Source organism: Ornithorhynchus anatinus, chromosome 12, assembly GCF_004115215.2.
Source record: "Ornithorhynchus anatinus isolate Pmale09 chromosome 12, mOrnAna1.pri.v4, whole genome shotgun sequence".
Taxonomy (NCBI): domain Eukaryota; kingdom Metazoa; phylum Chordata; class Mammalia; order Monotremata; family Ornithorhynchidae; genus Ornithorhynchus; species Ornithorhynchus anatinus.
The window spans coordinates 16842435-16860807 of NC_041739.1; the positions used below are offsets into that span (position 1 = coordinate 16842435).

The window sequence follows — 18373 nt, forward strand, 5'->3', positions numbered from 1 at the left end:
AGAGAGGATCAAGTAAGGGAAATTGAGGAGCATCTTATGATGTGATTATGGAAGAGGAGGAGATTGTATGGAACTTGAGAAAGGGGTAGGGAAGAAGGGAGCAGAAAAGCAGCAGTGTGAGAAGCTGTGTGGCCTGCTGGAAAGACCATGGGCCCGGAAATCAGAGGACTTGGGTTCTAAATCCAGCTCTATCAACTGCCTGCTATGTGACCTTGGGCAAGTCATTTCACTTCTCAGTGCCTCAGTTGCCTCCTCTGTAAAATAAGGGTTGAAAACCTGTTCTTCCTATTTGGAGTTGAGCACTGTAGGGTTTAGGGACTTTCCCACTTGATTGACTTTTGTATCTTGTACCCCACTGCTTAGAACAGTACTTGATATACTGTAACTGCTTAACAAATACAGAAAAAAAGGTAAGGACTAGGGATGGGATTCAAGTGATTGCACAGTGTTAAGTTAAAGTTCATAATGATTTGAAATTTGCAATAGTATTGTCATTGTTACTATCAATGCCAGTAGTTGCTAGGACTATGAAGGACAAAATGTCTCCCTGGTCTGTGGCGTTTAGGTTCCCTAATGTCACTGGAGGAGAGAATAAGGTCTAAGAGAAGCAAACAGCCTCTACAGAGGATGGGAGCAAACCATTCAAGGACTGTCATCTAGGAGATTCAAAAAGAATAATAATGACTGTGGTATTGCTGGTACAATCTCTCATAATATCCCAACTGGATTATGGCATCAGCTCCTCTCTGAACTCCCATCCTCCTGTCTCTCCCCGCTTCAGTCTCTATATTTCACTCCGCTGCCTGGATTATCTTTCTACAGAAACGCTCTGGCCATGTCACTCCCCTCCTCAAAAACCTCCAGTGGTTGCTTATCAACCTTCGCATGAGGCAAAAACTCCTCAGTATTGGCTTCAAAGCTCTCCATCACTATGCCCCCTCCTACCTCACCTCCCTTCTCTCCTTCTACAGCCCTCCTTGTACACTCTGATCCTCTGCCGCTAACCTCACAGTGCCTCGTTCTTGCCTGTCCCGCCGTCGACCCTGGCCCACGTCCTATCACTGACCTAGAATGCCCTTCCTCCTCATAGCTGCCAAACTAACTCTCTTCCCCTCTTCAAAGCCCTACTGAGAGCTCACCTCCTCCAGTCTGAGCCCTCCCTTTCCCTCTGCCCTTCCTCCCCTTCCCACTGCCCCTACTCCCTCCCTCTGCTCTGCCCCCTTCCCCTCCCCACAGCACTTGTGTATATTTGTATATATTATTTATTATTCTATTTTATTAATTATGTGTATATATCTATGATTCTATTTATCTATTTTGATGGTATTGATGCTTGTCTACTTGTTTTGTTTTGCTGTGCGTCTCCCCCTTTTAGACTGTGAGCCAGTTGTTGGGCAGGGATTGTCTCTGCTGCTGAATTGTACATTCCAAGCGCTTAGAACAGTGCTCTGCACACAGTAAGTGCTCAATAAATATGACTGAATGAATGAATGAGAAAAACTCTGAAAGAAACTACATGGTCCACCCCGCCCCCCCTCACAGTATTTCACTGAAATGTTTAGGCCTTGGTACAATGAATGCATAGGTTCAGGAGGAACATACATGCATACAAGTGACACAGATGATAAAGTTAAAAATATTTGAGGGACTAGAATGGGGTGGTCAAACTTAAATACTGGAGAATCCGTTGATTTGAAAATCCAAAAAAAGCACTTCTGATATCCAATTGACAATAGCAGATTTAGGATTGCTAAATGTTTCAAATGTCGAAGATGAGCTCTCAGTCACTGTTTTGCTCCTTTTCGGCAGAAAAGTCTAATGGGAAGGGATTAATATTTGTTCTTTGTTTGAGTGACACAAACTCTGTATCTCTGTAGGAGCAAACTGACTCTGAACTGTGGTTGGTGTTCCATAATATCAAAACTAAATAGGCCACGTCTCTAGATTGTAAGCTCTTTGTGGGCAAGGAACATGTCTAACAACTCTTTGTATTGTACTCTCCCATGTGCAAGAACAATGCTCTATTCACAGTAAGCAGCATGGTACAATGGAAAGAGCTTGGGCCTGGGAGTCAGAAGGATCTGGGTTCTAATCCTGCCTCTGCCACTTGCCTGCTGTGTGTCTGTGGGGAAGTCACTTCACTTCTTTGTGCTTCAATTAACTCATCTCTAAAATGATTTTAGTTTGTATTAATTTGTATTCAATATAAGGCAAATGTGGTACCTGACTTTCATGTGAATAGGGTCCTCTGACAACAATTTTTGTGTGATGGTGTGCTTGCCTAGTGGGAGGGTAGCTTGTCTGTACAAGCCCAGATAGAGAAAAATCAGGAGAAAGATAATACTGTATTTATGGATCTCAGTTACAGAGACTGCCTAACTAAAGATGCTGATTATGTTATATTCTCCTCAATCAGGGGTCTAGACAGTTCACTTGTTAACTTCTCAGTATAGTTTAACATAGAAATTCATTTTTTTAAATACCATATGATTTCGGATCTGAAGTCATTAAAATGCACTTTCTCTAGCACAATCTATGGCAATTGTTCTCAGTTAGAAACATCGGTGATATTATCTTAAATTGGAGTTTAAAGGACTGGAAATGAGGATTTTGAGGGGAGAATTTGTGATTTTGTTCCTCTGGCTTAAAAAGTCTAAACTTTTGGCGACATAATTTCAGGCTCATTAGCTTATCAAACCTCTCTCAGGGTCGCAAGTGGAGAGTTTCCAGTCCTCTACCAGTCTTGACTACAGGAGGGAGAGTCAAACAGAGGTATATCCATTCCATTCTTAGCTTGGGCAGTGGTTAGCCAGTGGAAGGCAATCTACTGCAAGTCAAAAGTCACCTGTGCTGGGCAGTAGCGGCATGGGAGAGAGTCGTGGGTGGAGACTCAAATTTACTGCGTGGAAGGAGGCAATGGTAAACCACTTCCCTGTCGTTACCAAGAAAACTCTAAGGATACACTACCAGAACGATTGCAGATGGAGATGGGGCATTCTGGGAGAGATACGTCCATGGCGTCGCTAAGGGTCGGCGATGACGTGGCGGCATAAGACAAGACAAACTTAGCAACACACTCCTCTAGCCCACTCCCCCCACCTAACATCCCCACTTCTCCCCAATCCTCCAAATCATTTCCGCATCAAGATCTAAAGAGTGTAAACCTGTTGCTTTTATGGGGCATAATTTTAAGCTGGTAAAATTTTTTTGCCCCATCAATATAGTGAGTACCTGACTTTCAAATCTCAAATATTTAATTCAAGTGCTTTTCATTATGGAGATTGCTATTTTTCTACTTTTCTCTATCCCCGGTACTTGACCTGGCCACCTACTTTCAACATGACTGCAGAGTTAACTTTTAATATAAATAAATTCTGGCAGAAAGAAAGTAAAAAAAAATGAAAAGCCAATAATAGCAGCAGCTGCACTGATGAGGTGCTTCATCCTTCCCATCTAAGTGATGGAGTGGCGCTTTGTGATTCTTAACAGTTGTCCTTTGACATAACGATGTCTTGAGAAGCATGAACTGGGTGTTTCTAGCACATACTCCAGGTTGAAAGTGTTGTAGAACTTACATAACAGAGTCACATGGCAGTCTGTCTCCAGGGAAGAAACTATAGTGATTAGTCTTCCGAAGGACAGCATTGAGAAGCAGCTTGACCTAGTGGATTCGAGCTTGAAAGTCAGAAGGACCTGGTTTCTAATCCCAGCTCTGCCACTTGTCTGCTTTGTGACCTTGAGCAAGTCACTTCACTTCTCTGTGCCTCAGTTACCTCATCTGGAAAATGGAGATTAAGTCTGTGAGCCCTATGTGAGACAGGGACAGTGTCCAACCCAATTACCTTGTATCTACCCCAGCGCTTAGTACAGTGCCTGGCATCTAGCAAGCACTAAACAAATACCACAATTATTATCTAAGGACTTTTCTTTAGAATGGGAGGGGAAGGACTGTTCACAAACTTTAAGTCCATCTTTACATACTATAACTCTGACCTCTTTTCCAGTTCAGCAAGGAGATAACAATGATTACGGGCCTGGAAGTTTATTTGTAGGCTCTGGGAGATATGCCTGGAGTCAACAATGGATTCATCAGTAGTTGTATGGTCAAGACTACTCATTAATAGTAATAATAATTTTTTTAGCACTCATGATGTACCAGAGTGAAACACAAGATGGGACCAGCACCAGAGTGAAATATGGACTGTAGTGGGTAGAGACAGGAGGCAGGGAAGTCAGCAAGGAGGCTAATGACAGCAATTGAGGCAGGATAGAATAAATACTTGGATTAACATAGTAGCAGGTCAAATGGAGAGGAATGGGTTGATTTTAGCAATGATGTGAAGGTGGGACCGACAGGATTTAGTGGTTGATTGAATCTGTGGATTGAATAGGAGGAGTCAAGAACAATGCCAAGGCTATGACCTTGTGAGTCAGGAAAGCTAGTGGTGGGATGATGGAAAGTCAGGGGAGAGTATTTATTGAGCACCTGCCATGTGCAGAGCACTGTATAAATAGAATTGGAAGACACAATCACTGCTCTAAGGGAGTTTATAATTTAAAGGAGGAGGCAGATTCTAAAATAAAGCACAAATGGGAAGAAGAAGGAAAGAGGGATATGTACATAGATTAATGCTTAGGTAACAGTGTGAGTAAGGTAAGTATAGAAGAGCTATGAGAAGTTGAAAGTACTTAAGGGCTGAAATGGCCTTTGGAGGCACATAAACTGGGGTGATAATACATTAATTGGGGAAGGTCTCGATCAATCAGTCAATCGATCAGTGGTATTTATGAGAGGTTACTGTTTATGGCACTGTACTAAGTGAGACGTGATTTCCAAAAGATGTTGAAGATGGAGAGATCTGGGTCTGCCGTAAATGAAGAGGGAAGAAATTCCAGATTGGGGAAGAGAATGAACAAGTTGGTGATGCAGAATTTTCTCCCCTCTTCCCTCTTTCCTCTTCCCCTACCTCTGCAGACGTAACTGCCATGACTGGAATCTCTTCAGACTCCTAGACTTCTCTAGTTTCACTTAAGAAGGCAGATGATAGGGAACAGCTCCAGGCTCTGTTTTTACCTTAGATCTTCTCTAAGCCTTGGTGATATCTCATCCTTATCAACCCCCACATCTAACATGGATTAGCCTGGTCACTTCCCTCAGTTACAGAAGATAGGATTAATTGTCCCTAACCAATTCCCTTTGTACACCATCTTAAAGACAGTAAAACAAAGCCTCAGACAAAACTACACCCTAACTGAAGCCTGGCAGTCTACCATAATGATTATATTTGTTAAGTATTTATTATGTGCCAAACACTGTGCTAAACCCTAGGGTAGATAGGGACATTCAGATTAGAGACAGTCCCTCTCTCATGTGAAGCTCACAGTCTAAGGGGGAGGGAGAACAGATGTTTAATTCTGATTTAACAGATGAGGCACAGAGAAGATAAGTGACTCGACCAAGGTCCCACAGCAGGCAAGGTGGAACTGGAACTGGAACATAGGTCTCAACTCCCGGTACTGTGCTCTTTTCACTAAGCACTTGTGTTGCTTTTCAAGATGGCATACTGCCGACAAGAAAGGGGTGGCACTCTTTGAGTGAAAGATTTATGAGGAATTGTAGACAGGATGGTAAGCACTTAGTACAGTGTTTTGCACACAGTAAGCACTCAATAACTACAAGTGAATGAACAAAAGAGGAAATAGTTCAACAGTTCAAACAAAAAGGGACACACCATATCGCCTTGACTATATCCCACATTGGCCTTTTCGGCCACACGTGCACTCACTGGGGAATTTCACCATCAGTGGTGAGGTCTTCGAATATCGAGGTCAACTGCACACACACCATTTTCAAGATGGCTGATACTGCAAGCCAAATGACATCTTGAACTTCAAGAAAAAAGGGAAGCTGTGCTCATTGTAGAAGGATTCGGTGAAGAGGGACAGGTCACTCAATCAAAGGTATTTATTGAGTGCTTACTGTGTGCATAGCACTGTACTAAGCCCTTGAGGAAGTATAATACGACAGGGTTGGTAGACATGTTCCCTGCCCACAAGGAGCTTATAGTCTAGAGGGTGAGATAGACATTAATCTAAATAAATTATGGATATGTACATAAGTGCGGTAGGGCTGAGGGTGGGGTGAATATCAAGTGCTTAAAGGGTACAAATCCAAGTGCCAGGGTGAAGCAGAAAGTAAAGGGAGTAGGGGAAATGAGTTTTAGGTGGCAAGGCCTCTTGGAGAAGATATTTTAATAGAGAAGCAGTGTGGCTCAGTGGAAAGAGCACGGGCTTTGGAGTCAGAGATCATGGGTTCGAATCCCAGATCTGCCACTTGTCAGCTGACTGTGGGCAAGTCACTTAACTTCTCTGTGCCTCAGTTACCTCATCTGTAAAATGGGGATTAAGACTGTGAGCCCCATGTGGGACAACCTGATTCCCTTGTGTCTACCCCGGCACTTAGAACAGTGCCCTGCACATAGTAAACACTTAACAAATACCAACATTATTATTATTATTATAAAGCTTCAAACGTGGGGAGAGTGGTGGTCTAGCCAAAGTGCTTGACTGTTGTGAACTTTATCTTGCCAAAGGTTCTCTGCAAATCACAACTACACCTTCATGAGCTTAAGCAACTTGAAGAGTTTAACAAACATGAGAAGATCATTATTACCTAAGCTTATTTGTGTGTATTCACAAATAGGGGATGCTGTGTTGAAAGATAATGCCAAAATAGAAAGAAATAGCAAAAAATGAGATGCAATTTAAAATGGACCCTCTTTGGGGAATATTTAAAGAGGAAGATGTTTACAATAGTTTGGATTTTGAGGGGATAAAATTACCTGGAAGAACTCTTTCTGGTCCCTGCCAAACTAATGAGTCCCAAATTTTCCATTTCATTGGCTTTATCAGATTGTACTCTGAAGAGAAAAGGTGCTGCAGAAATGTACAGTAAACAAATTAAATTGGTCTTCCCAGGAAAAAGAAAACATAGCAACCTTTTCATGTTTTGAATAAAATCTATTATGCTCCTTTTGTGGTCTTGCCTTTATACCACAGCTGCTTGTCTTTAATGCTACGTCTAGTGACGGCCAGTCTGAAAGAAAGGAGCAAAATCAAAAAGAGAACCTATAGAAGGGCAATAAAAATGAGTCAAGGAGAGAGAGAGAGAGATAGAGAAAGAGAAACAGAGAAGGAGACTGTGTATGTGAAAGAAGCAGAAAATAGGGTTGTTTTAAGGGGGTTAAATGGAGAAGTGAGAAAATGAGGTTCTATGTCTATGGAGGCAGAGTTGTTATATGGATTCATTCATTCATTCATTCAATCATATTTATTGAGGGCTTACTGTGTACAAAGAACTGTACTAAGCACTTGGGAGAGTACAATAGAACAATAAACAATTGTTCGTAAACAATGAACAATGGATGTGATGACCAAAGGGCCTTGGTGCTGGTGATGAAGGAGGCTGCTGGAAGGATCCCCTCCAAAACCTGGATCCCATCTTTCCTTGACCACTGCATCCCCTAGCTTCCTGAAGCCCTCCACCCCCTGGTTGGTGGGGGGTTGTCCTGAGCTGGACCCCACCCTTCCTCATACAGAGATGAGTAAAAGATACTGGGCTCCATGAGCCCAGAGACGGCACTTTTGAAGGGAAGCCAAGAGCGGCCGTGGAGGTCGAGTCCCAGCCAGAGCTCTCCATGGCAGGTTGGTACAGACTCTGACCACTTTTCTGGAGACCCTTGGATTCGTCCAGCACCCAAATCTTGAATCCAGCGGAAGTATACACCAAAAAATGTGGAATCAGCTGATTTGAATGATCTTTCCAGCTCTGCAAGTTAGTCCTTAATTCTGGTGAATTTTGATGTGCAGGTGAATTCTGATCTGTTGGGGAAGACCAACGTCACCCTGAATCCCCAGCCACCAGCTTGGGCTGCTGTGGGAGCTCCCTGCCTATGCCCCACTGGTCCAATCATCAAGTGTCTGTAAAACATGGGAACATTGGGAAGGTGGACACAGTTTGGTTAAAGGACCAATCCCAGAGGCAATACATTATTGCCTCTGGGAACATACTACTGGATTTATTGTATTTTGGTCTTGAACAGATCCAGTTGGATGTGTTTCTGAGTATATGTTACCTAGTATCAGCTTTTATCCACTCACAGACTGGTAAGTCAGGAATGTGTCTCAATCAGCCTCCTTATATTTTTTTCCAGGATTTAGTACAGTGTTTCAAACATTCAAAGCACCTGGCAAATGCCACTTAAACTACTGATCAATAGTATTTATTGAATAGTTTCTCTTGCAGAAACTAACTGTACAACTATCTACTACTGCTGTGGGTCTCTGTTTACAAAATGAAGTTGAAACTTTATTGTTCTGAGAAGTGATTTTAAAACATTCAGAAAAAAGATTCTCATGTACAAGGAAGCTCCTCATTATTGGACATTAATATAATGCCAGATGTTGACTGGACTTTATTTATACCAAACTGATTTTAAAGATAAGTCTTGGATAATCACGTAAGGCAGTTTAGAAACTTAACTGAGATCTTCTATTCCCTATTCCACACAGCCTGACACTCTGTAAACCTACTTCTAGTACTGTTAAATACCAACATTATTATTACTATGACTACTACTTCTAATAATGATAATTGTGGTAATCAATCAATCATACTTATTGAGCACTTACTCAATTGCAGTGCACTATACTAAGAGCTTGGGAGAGTGCAAAAAAGTACTTGTTAGGCACTGTATTAAGTGCTGGAGTAGATTCAGGATAATTTGGTCAGACATAGTCCCTGTCACATGTGGGGTTCACTGTCTGAGGAGGAAGAACAGGTATTGAAAACCATTTTACAGATGAGGAAACTAAGGTACAGAGAAGTTAAGTGACATGCCCAAGTTCCCACAGCAGGCAGGTCGCAGAGAAAGGATTGGAACCCAGTTCTCTGACTCTAGGCCTAGAGTTCTCTGACTCTAGACTCTACCTGGCCACGCTGTTTCCAGACCTGAATTACAGAGAGTACTGACAAGATTGACTGTTAAATTTCCTCTTAAAGTTCTTGTTTTATTAAACTACCAACAAAATCGAAAAAATCGCCTATGTCCACATGAGTCTTAGTGGATAGATCACGGGCCTGGGAGTCAGAAGGACCTTGTTCAAATCCTGGCTCTGCCTTTTGTGTTCTGTGTGACCTTGGGCAAGTCACTTCATTTCTCTGGGCCTCAGTTACCTCATCTGTAAAATGGAGATTAAGAGTGTGAGCCCGATGTGGGACAGGGACTGTAACTGAGATCATTAACTTGTATCTACCCCAGTGCTTAGAACAGTGCTTGGCACATAGTAAATGCTTAACAAGTACCATAATTATTAATTACTCTCAGTGCTTAGAGCAGTGATTACCTTCAGATTTTGTATAGTTTCTTATCTGGCATCCAGTGATACTAAATAGAATATTTGAAATGATCATCATAAACATAAAATCTGTTTCTCAAGACATTTAGTGTATCCATAGTCTTAGACAATATTAGAACAACATGGCTTAAAATTAAACACATTTTCTTGGCAAGACAAGTGAAAAATCAAGATTGAATAAGTAGGAAATCCTATGTAGAAAGCACATAGATCTGAAAAGTTGCAACCAAATCTGACTTGAAAAACCTTTTTTCATTGGATTCCTGGTGTTGATATGAGATGGGTGGGTTTGAGAGTATTTCAGATGACTGTGGGTTGGATTTTGGTTTTACTTCATCCCTTCTCAGCATCCTACAATTTCCTTTTTTAAACTGGGGGAGAATGGCTAGCTGGATGTTTGAAATGTTTTCCCCCCACACTCCAGCTCTCTCAACATTCTTCCAGATTTGGAGCCCCATACTGAATTAAGCGAGAAGACCTATGCATATATTGGGCTAGGTTTACACAATTTAGAAAAATCACTTCTTGGAAGAACCAACCTGAAAATAAGAAAGAGACAGATAGGTCCCCTTAACGCTTCCCTGGCTTCACTGGAGAAAGGAGCCTCTATTTAGCATTTTAGCAAAGAAAGGAATTAGCCCCAAAACTGAGTTTATCAGATTCCAACCATCAGGACCAGACAGGGAGCTGTGAAAATACTGCAGCATGATTCTATTAAATTTACAGCTTGAGCAAGCCTTCCCCAAAATAGTCTATTGTTTCCAGCAAAGAGACACAGACTATCACCTCCCACCTTCCCACTTTGCCTCTGAATGTGGTATTGGCAAATAAGATGGTTGGTTATCAGAAACTCCTGCACAAACACCAATCAATTCACATCCTTCTCTATCCCCAGAAACATCCGCCCAAAGGGGATTCAATATCTTTTCTCTGTCCTCATTAGATTGTGAGCCCTGTGTGGTACCTGGACTGTGTCTGACCTGATTATCTTGTACCTGTCCCAGAATATCGTATAGTACATGGCATATAATAATAATAATAATCATAACTGTGGTACTTGTTAAGTGCTTACTACGTGCCAAGCACTGTTCTAAGCACTGGGGTAGATACAAGTTAATCAGGTTGGACACAGTCCATCCCAAATGAGGTTAATAGTCTCGATCCCCATTTTACAGATGTGGTAACTGAGGCCCAGAGAAGTGAAATGACTTGCCCAAGGTCACACAGCAGACATGTGGCAGAGCCACTTCCGGGGCCCGTGCTCTATCCACTAGCCACGCTGCTAGTAAGCACTTCACAAATACCATAATATTAATGACTGTAATTATAATAAAATAAAAATAATAATTGCTATTGTTCTTATTGTTAAAGGCAGAAGGGCTTTGTGGAGAGCTGGTGGAATTAGGCTCCCACTCTCTTCCTGAGTCTCCTGTCCTCTCCAAACTCCCTAGTGCTGACTGAACCTTTGTGGTTCACCACCTGCCAACTTGATCTTGGTGGCCAGCAAGGTCTCTCGTCTTATGCCCCTGGTGACCTCTGCTCATTCATTCATTCAATAGTATTTATTGAGCACTTACTATGTGCAGAGCACTGTACTAAGCACTTGGAATGTACAATTCGGCAACAGATAGAGACAATCCCTCCCCAATGACGGGCTCAGCTCCTGTTCTACGACTGTTCTCCCCCCACACTTCTGCTCCCCCCTTACTCAATGCCACCATACCTGGTCTAAAGATGGCAAACTCTCCATATTTTCACCTGCCCCCCACCCCAGGAATCTGTACCTCTATTATTAACAACACCATCATTATTATTATTATCAGTATTACCATTTGTATTAGCAGTGGTGATAGTATTAATTAGGTACTTGCTGTGGGTCAGTCAATTAGTGGTATTTACTGAGAGCTTACTGTGTACAGAGCACGTTACCAAGCGCTTGGGAAAGTACTATACAACAATAAACAGTGACATTCCCTGCCCACAATGAGCTCAAGTATATGAAGCGCTCACTATGTGTCAACGCTGTACCAGCACTGGGATAGATACAAGATAATCAAGTTGGACACAGTCCCTGTTTCACCTGGGCTCTGCCACTTGCCTGATGGGGAAGTCAATTAACTTCTCTGGGCCTCAGTCACCTCATCCGCAAAATGGAAATTAAATACCTCTTCTCATTCCTGCTTTGACTGTGAGCACTGTGTGGGATTGTATCTACTCTAGGACATGGCACAATACTGGTAAATACTCCAATTATGATAATCATTTATGGTTGTCAATGTCATTTGATGCATTCCTGTGTCCTTTTTAAGTAACTGAACTAAATTGCTGAGATATGAACGTAACTTGTGGTCCACTATCTGCTGTGATCCTGCTATGTGTTTTGGGTGCTAAGCCTGAATTTCTCCCTTTAATTTGTGGATGTTTTTCTTCCTCCTTAGAGTAGCATCCTAGAGCTTACTGTTTTATTTATTTATCCATTATATATTGCTGTCATCTCTGCAAGTCTCAATTTTATACCATACTAATACATTTAATGAACATACTCCTCTTCTGGCTGGTTTAATGAAATTGTTAAATAAGAGCAAACCCTGCAGAATCCCACTACTACCTTTCTGTAACATTTAAATTTCAGTCTTTCAGATGGGCCCTACTAGCAGTTATGCAGTGTGATTACAGGTACCCACTATGATACCAACTTTATTTAATTTATGGAGGAAACTTGAGTAGAGGATGAATTAGAAGCCTACTGAACATTAAGATATACCAGCCTTTCACTTGTTCTGGGGGATTCGACTAGTTTGAAGTAATTCCAGTTTATAAAGATTTGTCCTTTTTTCTCTCAATAACCTTAATAAGAAACGTTAAAGCAAAAACAATCCATAATCTTGTATGTGCTCATAAACAGTTCTGGAGGTATTATTTAGTCAGAAAATATCCTTCTTGATGCAGAAGTTAAAGTGATGCATGTCCTTCATCCCTGTCATTTCCATCTCTGACATTTTAGCCACCTCAGTTGATTGACCAATCAATCAATTTATTGAGCACTTTCTGTGAGCAGAGCACTGTACCAAATGCTTGGGAGAGTACAATATAACAGAGTTGGTAGACCCACTCCCTACATATAGTAAACTCTACGAATCATTGCTAATGCTCTGCCATGATTTCAGCTCTGAGATTATGACTCTGGGGCCAACAGATTGAAAGATAACTAGTGTAATTAAGTCATCTTTTCCTAGAACCTTCTGAATTTTCATTTGGCTTGCTGCTTTCTTCTGGACCCCACTTGTTAATTTGAAATGAAAAATGTAGAGACATTTTAAAAAGAGAATGGAGAAGAACCGATTAGAAACAGGAAGGGACAAAGTGAGGTAGAGACTGGCTGTGCATTAGATACATTTAGATAAGTGTTTTTAATTAGAGGGAAGGTATTCTGTGGAACAATCTGCTGAAGTCTGAAAGGTACAAGACAAGTATTTGGGAGGAAATACCCTGGACTAGATGTTTAATTGATACAAATAATACATAAAATTCCTCTTCATATATAGGAAAGCAGCATGGTCTAGTGGCTAGAGCATGGGCCCGGAAGTCAGAAGAACCCTAGTTCTGATCTCGTCTCTACCACTTATCTGCTGATTGACCTTGGGCAAGTCATTTTTCTTCTCTGTGCCTTAGTTACCTCATCTGCAAAATGGGGATTACTACTGGGAGTTCCATGTGGGGCAAGGACTATGTCCAACCTGATTAGCTTGTATGTACCTACCCCAGCTCTTAGAACAGTGCTTAACACATAGTGAGTGCTTAACAAATGCCAACATTATTAACAAATACCTACAGCTGTGCCCAAATTACTGTAAATTGCCACCACTGCATATCCTTTTGATTTCCTACACTGCAGGAAATTATGTCTTAGAAGTTTTTTTAACTTCATAAATATAAAATACTTCATTTGTAATAAAATTCTCAGGAAAGAAAATGTTATTGAGATTTCCCCCCTCTTTGGTATCATTCATTCATTCATTCATTCATTCATTCAATCATATTTATTGAGTGCTTACTGTGTACACAGCACTGTACTAAGCGCTTGGAAAATACAATTCAGCAATAGAGACAATCCCTGCCCACAACAGGCTTACAGTCTAGAAGGGGGGAGACAGACATCCAAACAAGTAAACAGGCATCAATAGCATCAGTATAAATAAATAAAATTATAGATATATAAACATATATAAAAATTCTATAAATAAATAAATAAATAAAACTGGAAGCTCTAGGATGCTACTCTAAGGAGGAAGAAAAACATCCACAAATTATAGATATATACACATCAAAACAAGTATCGAGAAGGAGACTGCGTCTCCTCTGAATGGAATACTTGAGTTGTGCTACAATTCACTAGTAAACTTCCTGCTAGAAGCTTAAATGGGCAATGCTTGTCCCTTTTCCCACAAGCTTCCTTATGGGATCAAGCCACTTCCTCTCGGCCCTCCTGCCTGACCTATGTATGATCCTGCAGTGCCTCCAAAGCAAGTCCTGAGCTTCCAAGGCTCCCAACATTCTCCCTTGTTGCCTCTGTGAATGCTGGAACATAATAGCCCAGTCACCTCCCTCAGAGGGAGCTAAGAATCAGGCTCATTGAGGTGGTTTGAAAGAAAAATGAAATTACTCGCTGAGTAGCAGCATGATATTTAGGATAAGATTAAGTTTAACAAATTACTCCTCGCATGGACCTCAGTGAGATTTTTTATTGAATCCTGGGAGTGATAATTGCACTAACTTCAAAGGCTAATCTTCCTGACGCTCACCGCCCCCCACCCCCCAACACACACAAACAACTTGCTTTCTGAAATCAGCTAATCAATCAATCAATCCATCAGCGGAATTTATTGAGTGCTTACTAGGTGACGAGAAGTGTACTAAGCACTTGGAAAATTATAATGTAATAGAGTTGTTACACGATCCTTGCCCCAAGCAGCAAGGGAAGGACAGACATTGAAATAAATTACAGGAAGGGGAATTAGTAAAATATAAGGTTATTTACGTAAATACTATGGGACTGGGGTGTAATTCTTTCAGACAGCTATGAAAAAATTTTATGCCTTATTCGTCTCTAAGCATCCTATTTACTCCAGGGAATGATTTAGGCTCTGGGGAGAGTAGCATATAGTTCAATTCTATGCAGAATACCATAAATTCCTAATATGATGACAAACCCCAAATTATAAAACTTTTTATTGCTAAGAGTCTAAAATCTTATTTTAAGTTTTTATTTTAGCGGTACCTAATTAATTCCCTTATTGCTAAATTTTAAGACAGCACTTACGTTTATTGCTTAACAAAAAGATAAGTGATGCGTGGTATTTCTTTTTGCTGAAAATGATTGCTATTCTATGAGTAACTGGCTTTTCCAAGTACTTGCTTTTAAGAAACCTGATCTGCTTACAAGCCTTTGTTAGAAGTGAACTATTTTCTGTACCGATTAATCATTTGGCTGGAAATGTTTGTCACAGAGAAATGAAAAAGGAATGATTATATTAGCGATTTATGAAAACAACTGTTGATAATTAGCACCAAACAGTGCATGCTAAAGGTAAACTGATCCCTGGGCTACAACGCTTGCCCACTGAAGACAAAATAAATATTATTGATTGACATTGATAGTATTTGTAGAAGTATTAATAGTGATACTAGAAGGATTAGTAGTATGTTTATTGAGGGAACATGGTATTAAACACTTGGGAAATGCAGAATAAAAAAAGACACATTCTCGGCTCACAAGGAATTTGCCTTCTAATATGGGAGACAAGCTTAAAAATACTTAAAGTGGTCATTGATTAATCAGAAGTACTCAGTCTTTAGTGTTGATGTTTTAAGTGTGGTTAAATCTCATCATTTGTGCCTTAGTTTCTCCATGAACCACCTGGGCATGACAAAGCTTCTCTCCTCCATAGGCTGTATGAAGGTACATCAGTGCGGGATTGGAAATTGGACTAATTGGGCTAATCGGAATTGGACTTATCTACGAGAAAAATAATTTACATGCTGTATATATTTTTTAAAATTATATATGAAAGGTAAGAACTTTTTTTCATTTTCTTGCAGTACAAGCAATCTCGGATGCTGTAAGGGCAAGGAGAAACTCGCCGCTTCTTTGACTTCTTCCTTCCCTAACATGTTGCATTGTACTATGCACTAGCTAAGGCATTAACGAAACCTAACAGTTCCATTCAGTGCAGATAGCTTGCATGAAGTAAACCTTAAGGCTGAAAACAAGATGTTTCCCTTAAATTGAAAATAATTTCCCCAAAGTAAACTTCAATTAAGACACCGCATAATCGAGAATGTGAAAGATAAAACAAAATGACCATTTTGAGAAAAGTAGAAAGTCAGTCATGGGGTTAAGTTACTCATGTGAGTAAATGAAGTATGCAAAACCTTGATTTGTAATGCAAGAAGTACATAGATATACCTTGCCTACAATAATCATTAGCATAATTAGAGATATTAAAATGTCCATGAACTGGATACAAAAAATTTAAAGAAGACCCTAGGTTTTGATAGGACAGTTATACAGATTTACTAAAATGTGTGTCATCAGTAACATTCTTTACAGTCAACTCTCCAAGGACCTGCTCTCTAAAAATTAAAACATTTCTCCCCTAATTATTATTAATAATTGAGTTCGTGTAAAGCCCCACCTTAGACAAAATATCAGCCTTGATTACAGCTGTTAATTTTGACAGCTGTTACTAACAGGTTATTTAAACACCAGGTATGCATTAATATCACAGATCATTACAAAGCTGCTGCAAGAAAAATAGTATTAATCTCTTCAGCATCATTAATACCAAGTGCTATTTCAGAACATTCTTAAGAATACACACATAGAATACTAAGCATACTTACAGTCCTTTCCAAAAATCAACATGTAGAAGAAGAAGCAGCCAGATTTCATATCTGTCTCTTAGTAGTTAACAAAAGTAAAGACAATTTTGTATCAGCTTCCAAAAATCACAGGCAGCTTGCAGTGGTTATTTTGTAGCCTATTTCTGCCTGCAGTCTTAGCAGTCACCAAGCAATCTTCTTTCCATGTCTCTCTCACATTTCCTCCTCTCACTCTCTTTTTTTTCTTCTCTCCGCCTCTCTCCCCTTCATACACGGGTATTGGCATACACAACCAGATTCGTGCACACAAGTGCGCACACACACATTTCCTCTCTGTCTCTCCCTCTCCCTCTCTCTTTCTCTTCCAAGCTAAGATAGGTGGAAAAGTTTCAGACAGGGAACATCCAATCTTTCAGGGTTCTAAAGGTCTCGTTCCTATATCCTGTGAGTCCTCTGACAGAATAAGAATAGTGTGTGTGTATGTGTGTGTGCACTAACAAAAATCTGGGCAGATCAAAGCAAAGCTGCTCCAGTGGAGCAGACACGAATTACCAATAGAGTACAGTTTTTTTAAAGTGACCCAGACACAGGAAGTATTAGACTGTTTTAATTTAAATTAAACTAGGCAAAACCACACTGCTAAGGTGGGAAATTGGATCGACAGGGAAGGGATTAGTATAAAATAAAAGCTTTCACATTTATGAGAAAGTGATTAAAGTCTAGACATTTGAATGAGAGGCTCAATGAAAACTTTCAAATAAATTATTTTCATGAACATTTAAATTTTTATTCATTAGAACTGGTGCTAGGATTCTAAACATTCTTTCCACCACAAGCGTACTGGGCTCCCTGCTGACAGACTATATTCTCATTTCCCATCTTAATACTAATTTACTCCTCTCGTTTTTATTTTTCCTTTTATTTCCACATCCAAACATTCACCTCTGCATCAGAAGCCTGTAAGATGAACCACTTCATGATAATAGTGTGTACAAGAAGCCAACCAAACTGAATTATTCTATCCCCACTTTTTTCCCTTCTCCTTCACTTGTCTACATGGTGAGAATTTAAACTAAGGAAGGTAGCCTTGAAATAGCTTTCTTTTTTGTGTTACTCAAAAGATACACTGATGGCCCCATTAGGCTCTTGCTCTGACATCAATCAATTAATGAATCAATCAATGAATCAATTAATCAATGGTACTTACTGAGCACTTGCATTGTGCAGAGCACTGTACTAAGCACTTGGGATAGAACAATGCAACAGAGTTGAGAGATACCTTCCCTGCCCACAGTGAGCTAACAGTCTAGAGGAAAAGCTTCAAAAAGTCTTACCTAGAGACTCCACAACTGTTCTTTTTAACAGTAAATCTTATCTCTGGGTCAAGAGGGGCCTGGACTTGATCCAGGAATTGATAAGCACTTAATACAGTGGTTTGCACAAGCGCTCCATAAATATGATTGAATGAATGAACAGTGTTTCCAGTATTTCTGAGTAGTCCTCAGTCTATCACTTTATTTATCTTATCGCTTGGTTCTTCGACACATAGCAGCAATCCAGTTAGAAATCTTCAAACATTTCATGTCATTGAACTAGGGATAAGTGACTGGTGAACGTCAAACACCATTTGCTTGAGTTTCTCACCAATTAACAGCATTTGCAAAGTTCAGGATGGCATCGATTCTGCCTTTCTAGACATATGCTACTTCCTCATTTAAGCTGAAGCTCTCTCTTAATAATTGTGGTATTTGTTAAGTGTTCATTTCTGGGTCTTCATTTATTCCCCATCTATACCCACTCCCTTGGAGAACTCATTTGCTCCCATGGCTTCAACTACCATCTCCCTCCCTGATCTCTCTCCTTCTCTGGAGTCTCGGATTTCCTCCTGCCTTCAGGACATCTCTATTTGGATGCCCTGCCGACACCTCCAGCGTCACATGTTCAGAACAGAAATCCTCATAATTCCCACCCCAGGCTCTGTCCTCCCCCATATTTCCCATCACTGTAGACGGCACCACCACCTTGGCATTGTTCTGGACCTGTCCCTCTCATTCATCCTACTTATTCAATCTGT

The 18373-nt window shown here is 40.5% G+C and overlaps 1 protein-coding gene across 1 annotated transcript in view; it reads right to left on the reverse strand.

Annotated features, from left to right (window-relative positions):
- The window catches only part of RXFP1 (relaxin family peptide receptor 1), a 72813-nt gene extending 56088 nt beyond the window's left edge, over positions 1-16725 (reverse strand). Inside the window, exon 1 of the mRNA XM_029076347.2 lies at positions 16321-16725. Coding sequence (XP_028932180.1) covers positions 16321-16369 — 49 coding nt within the window. The 5' untranslated portion in view covers positions 16370-16725. The remainder of the gene's footprint in view (positions 1-16320) is intronic.
- Positions 16726-18373: the final 1648 nt, after the last annotated feature.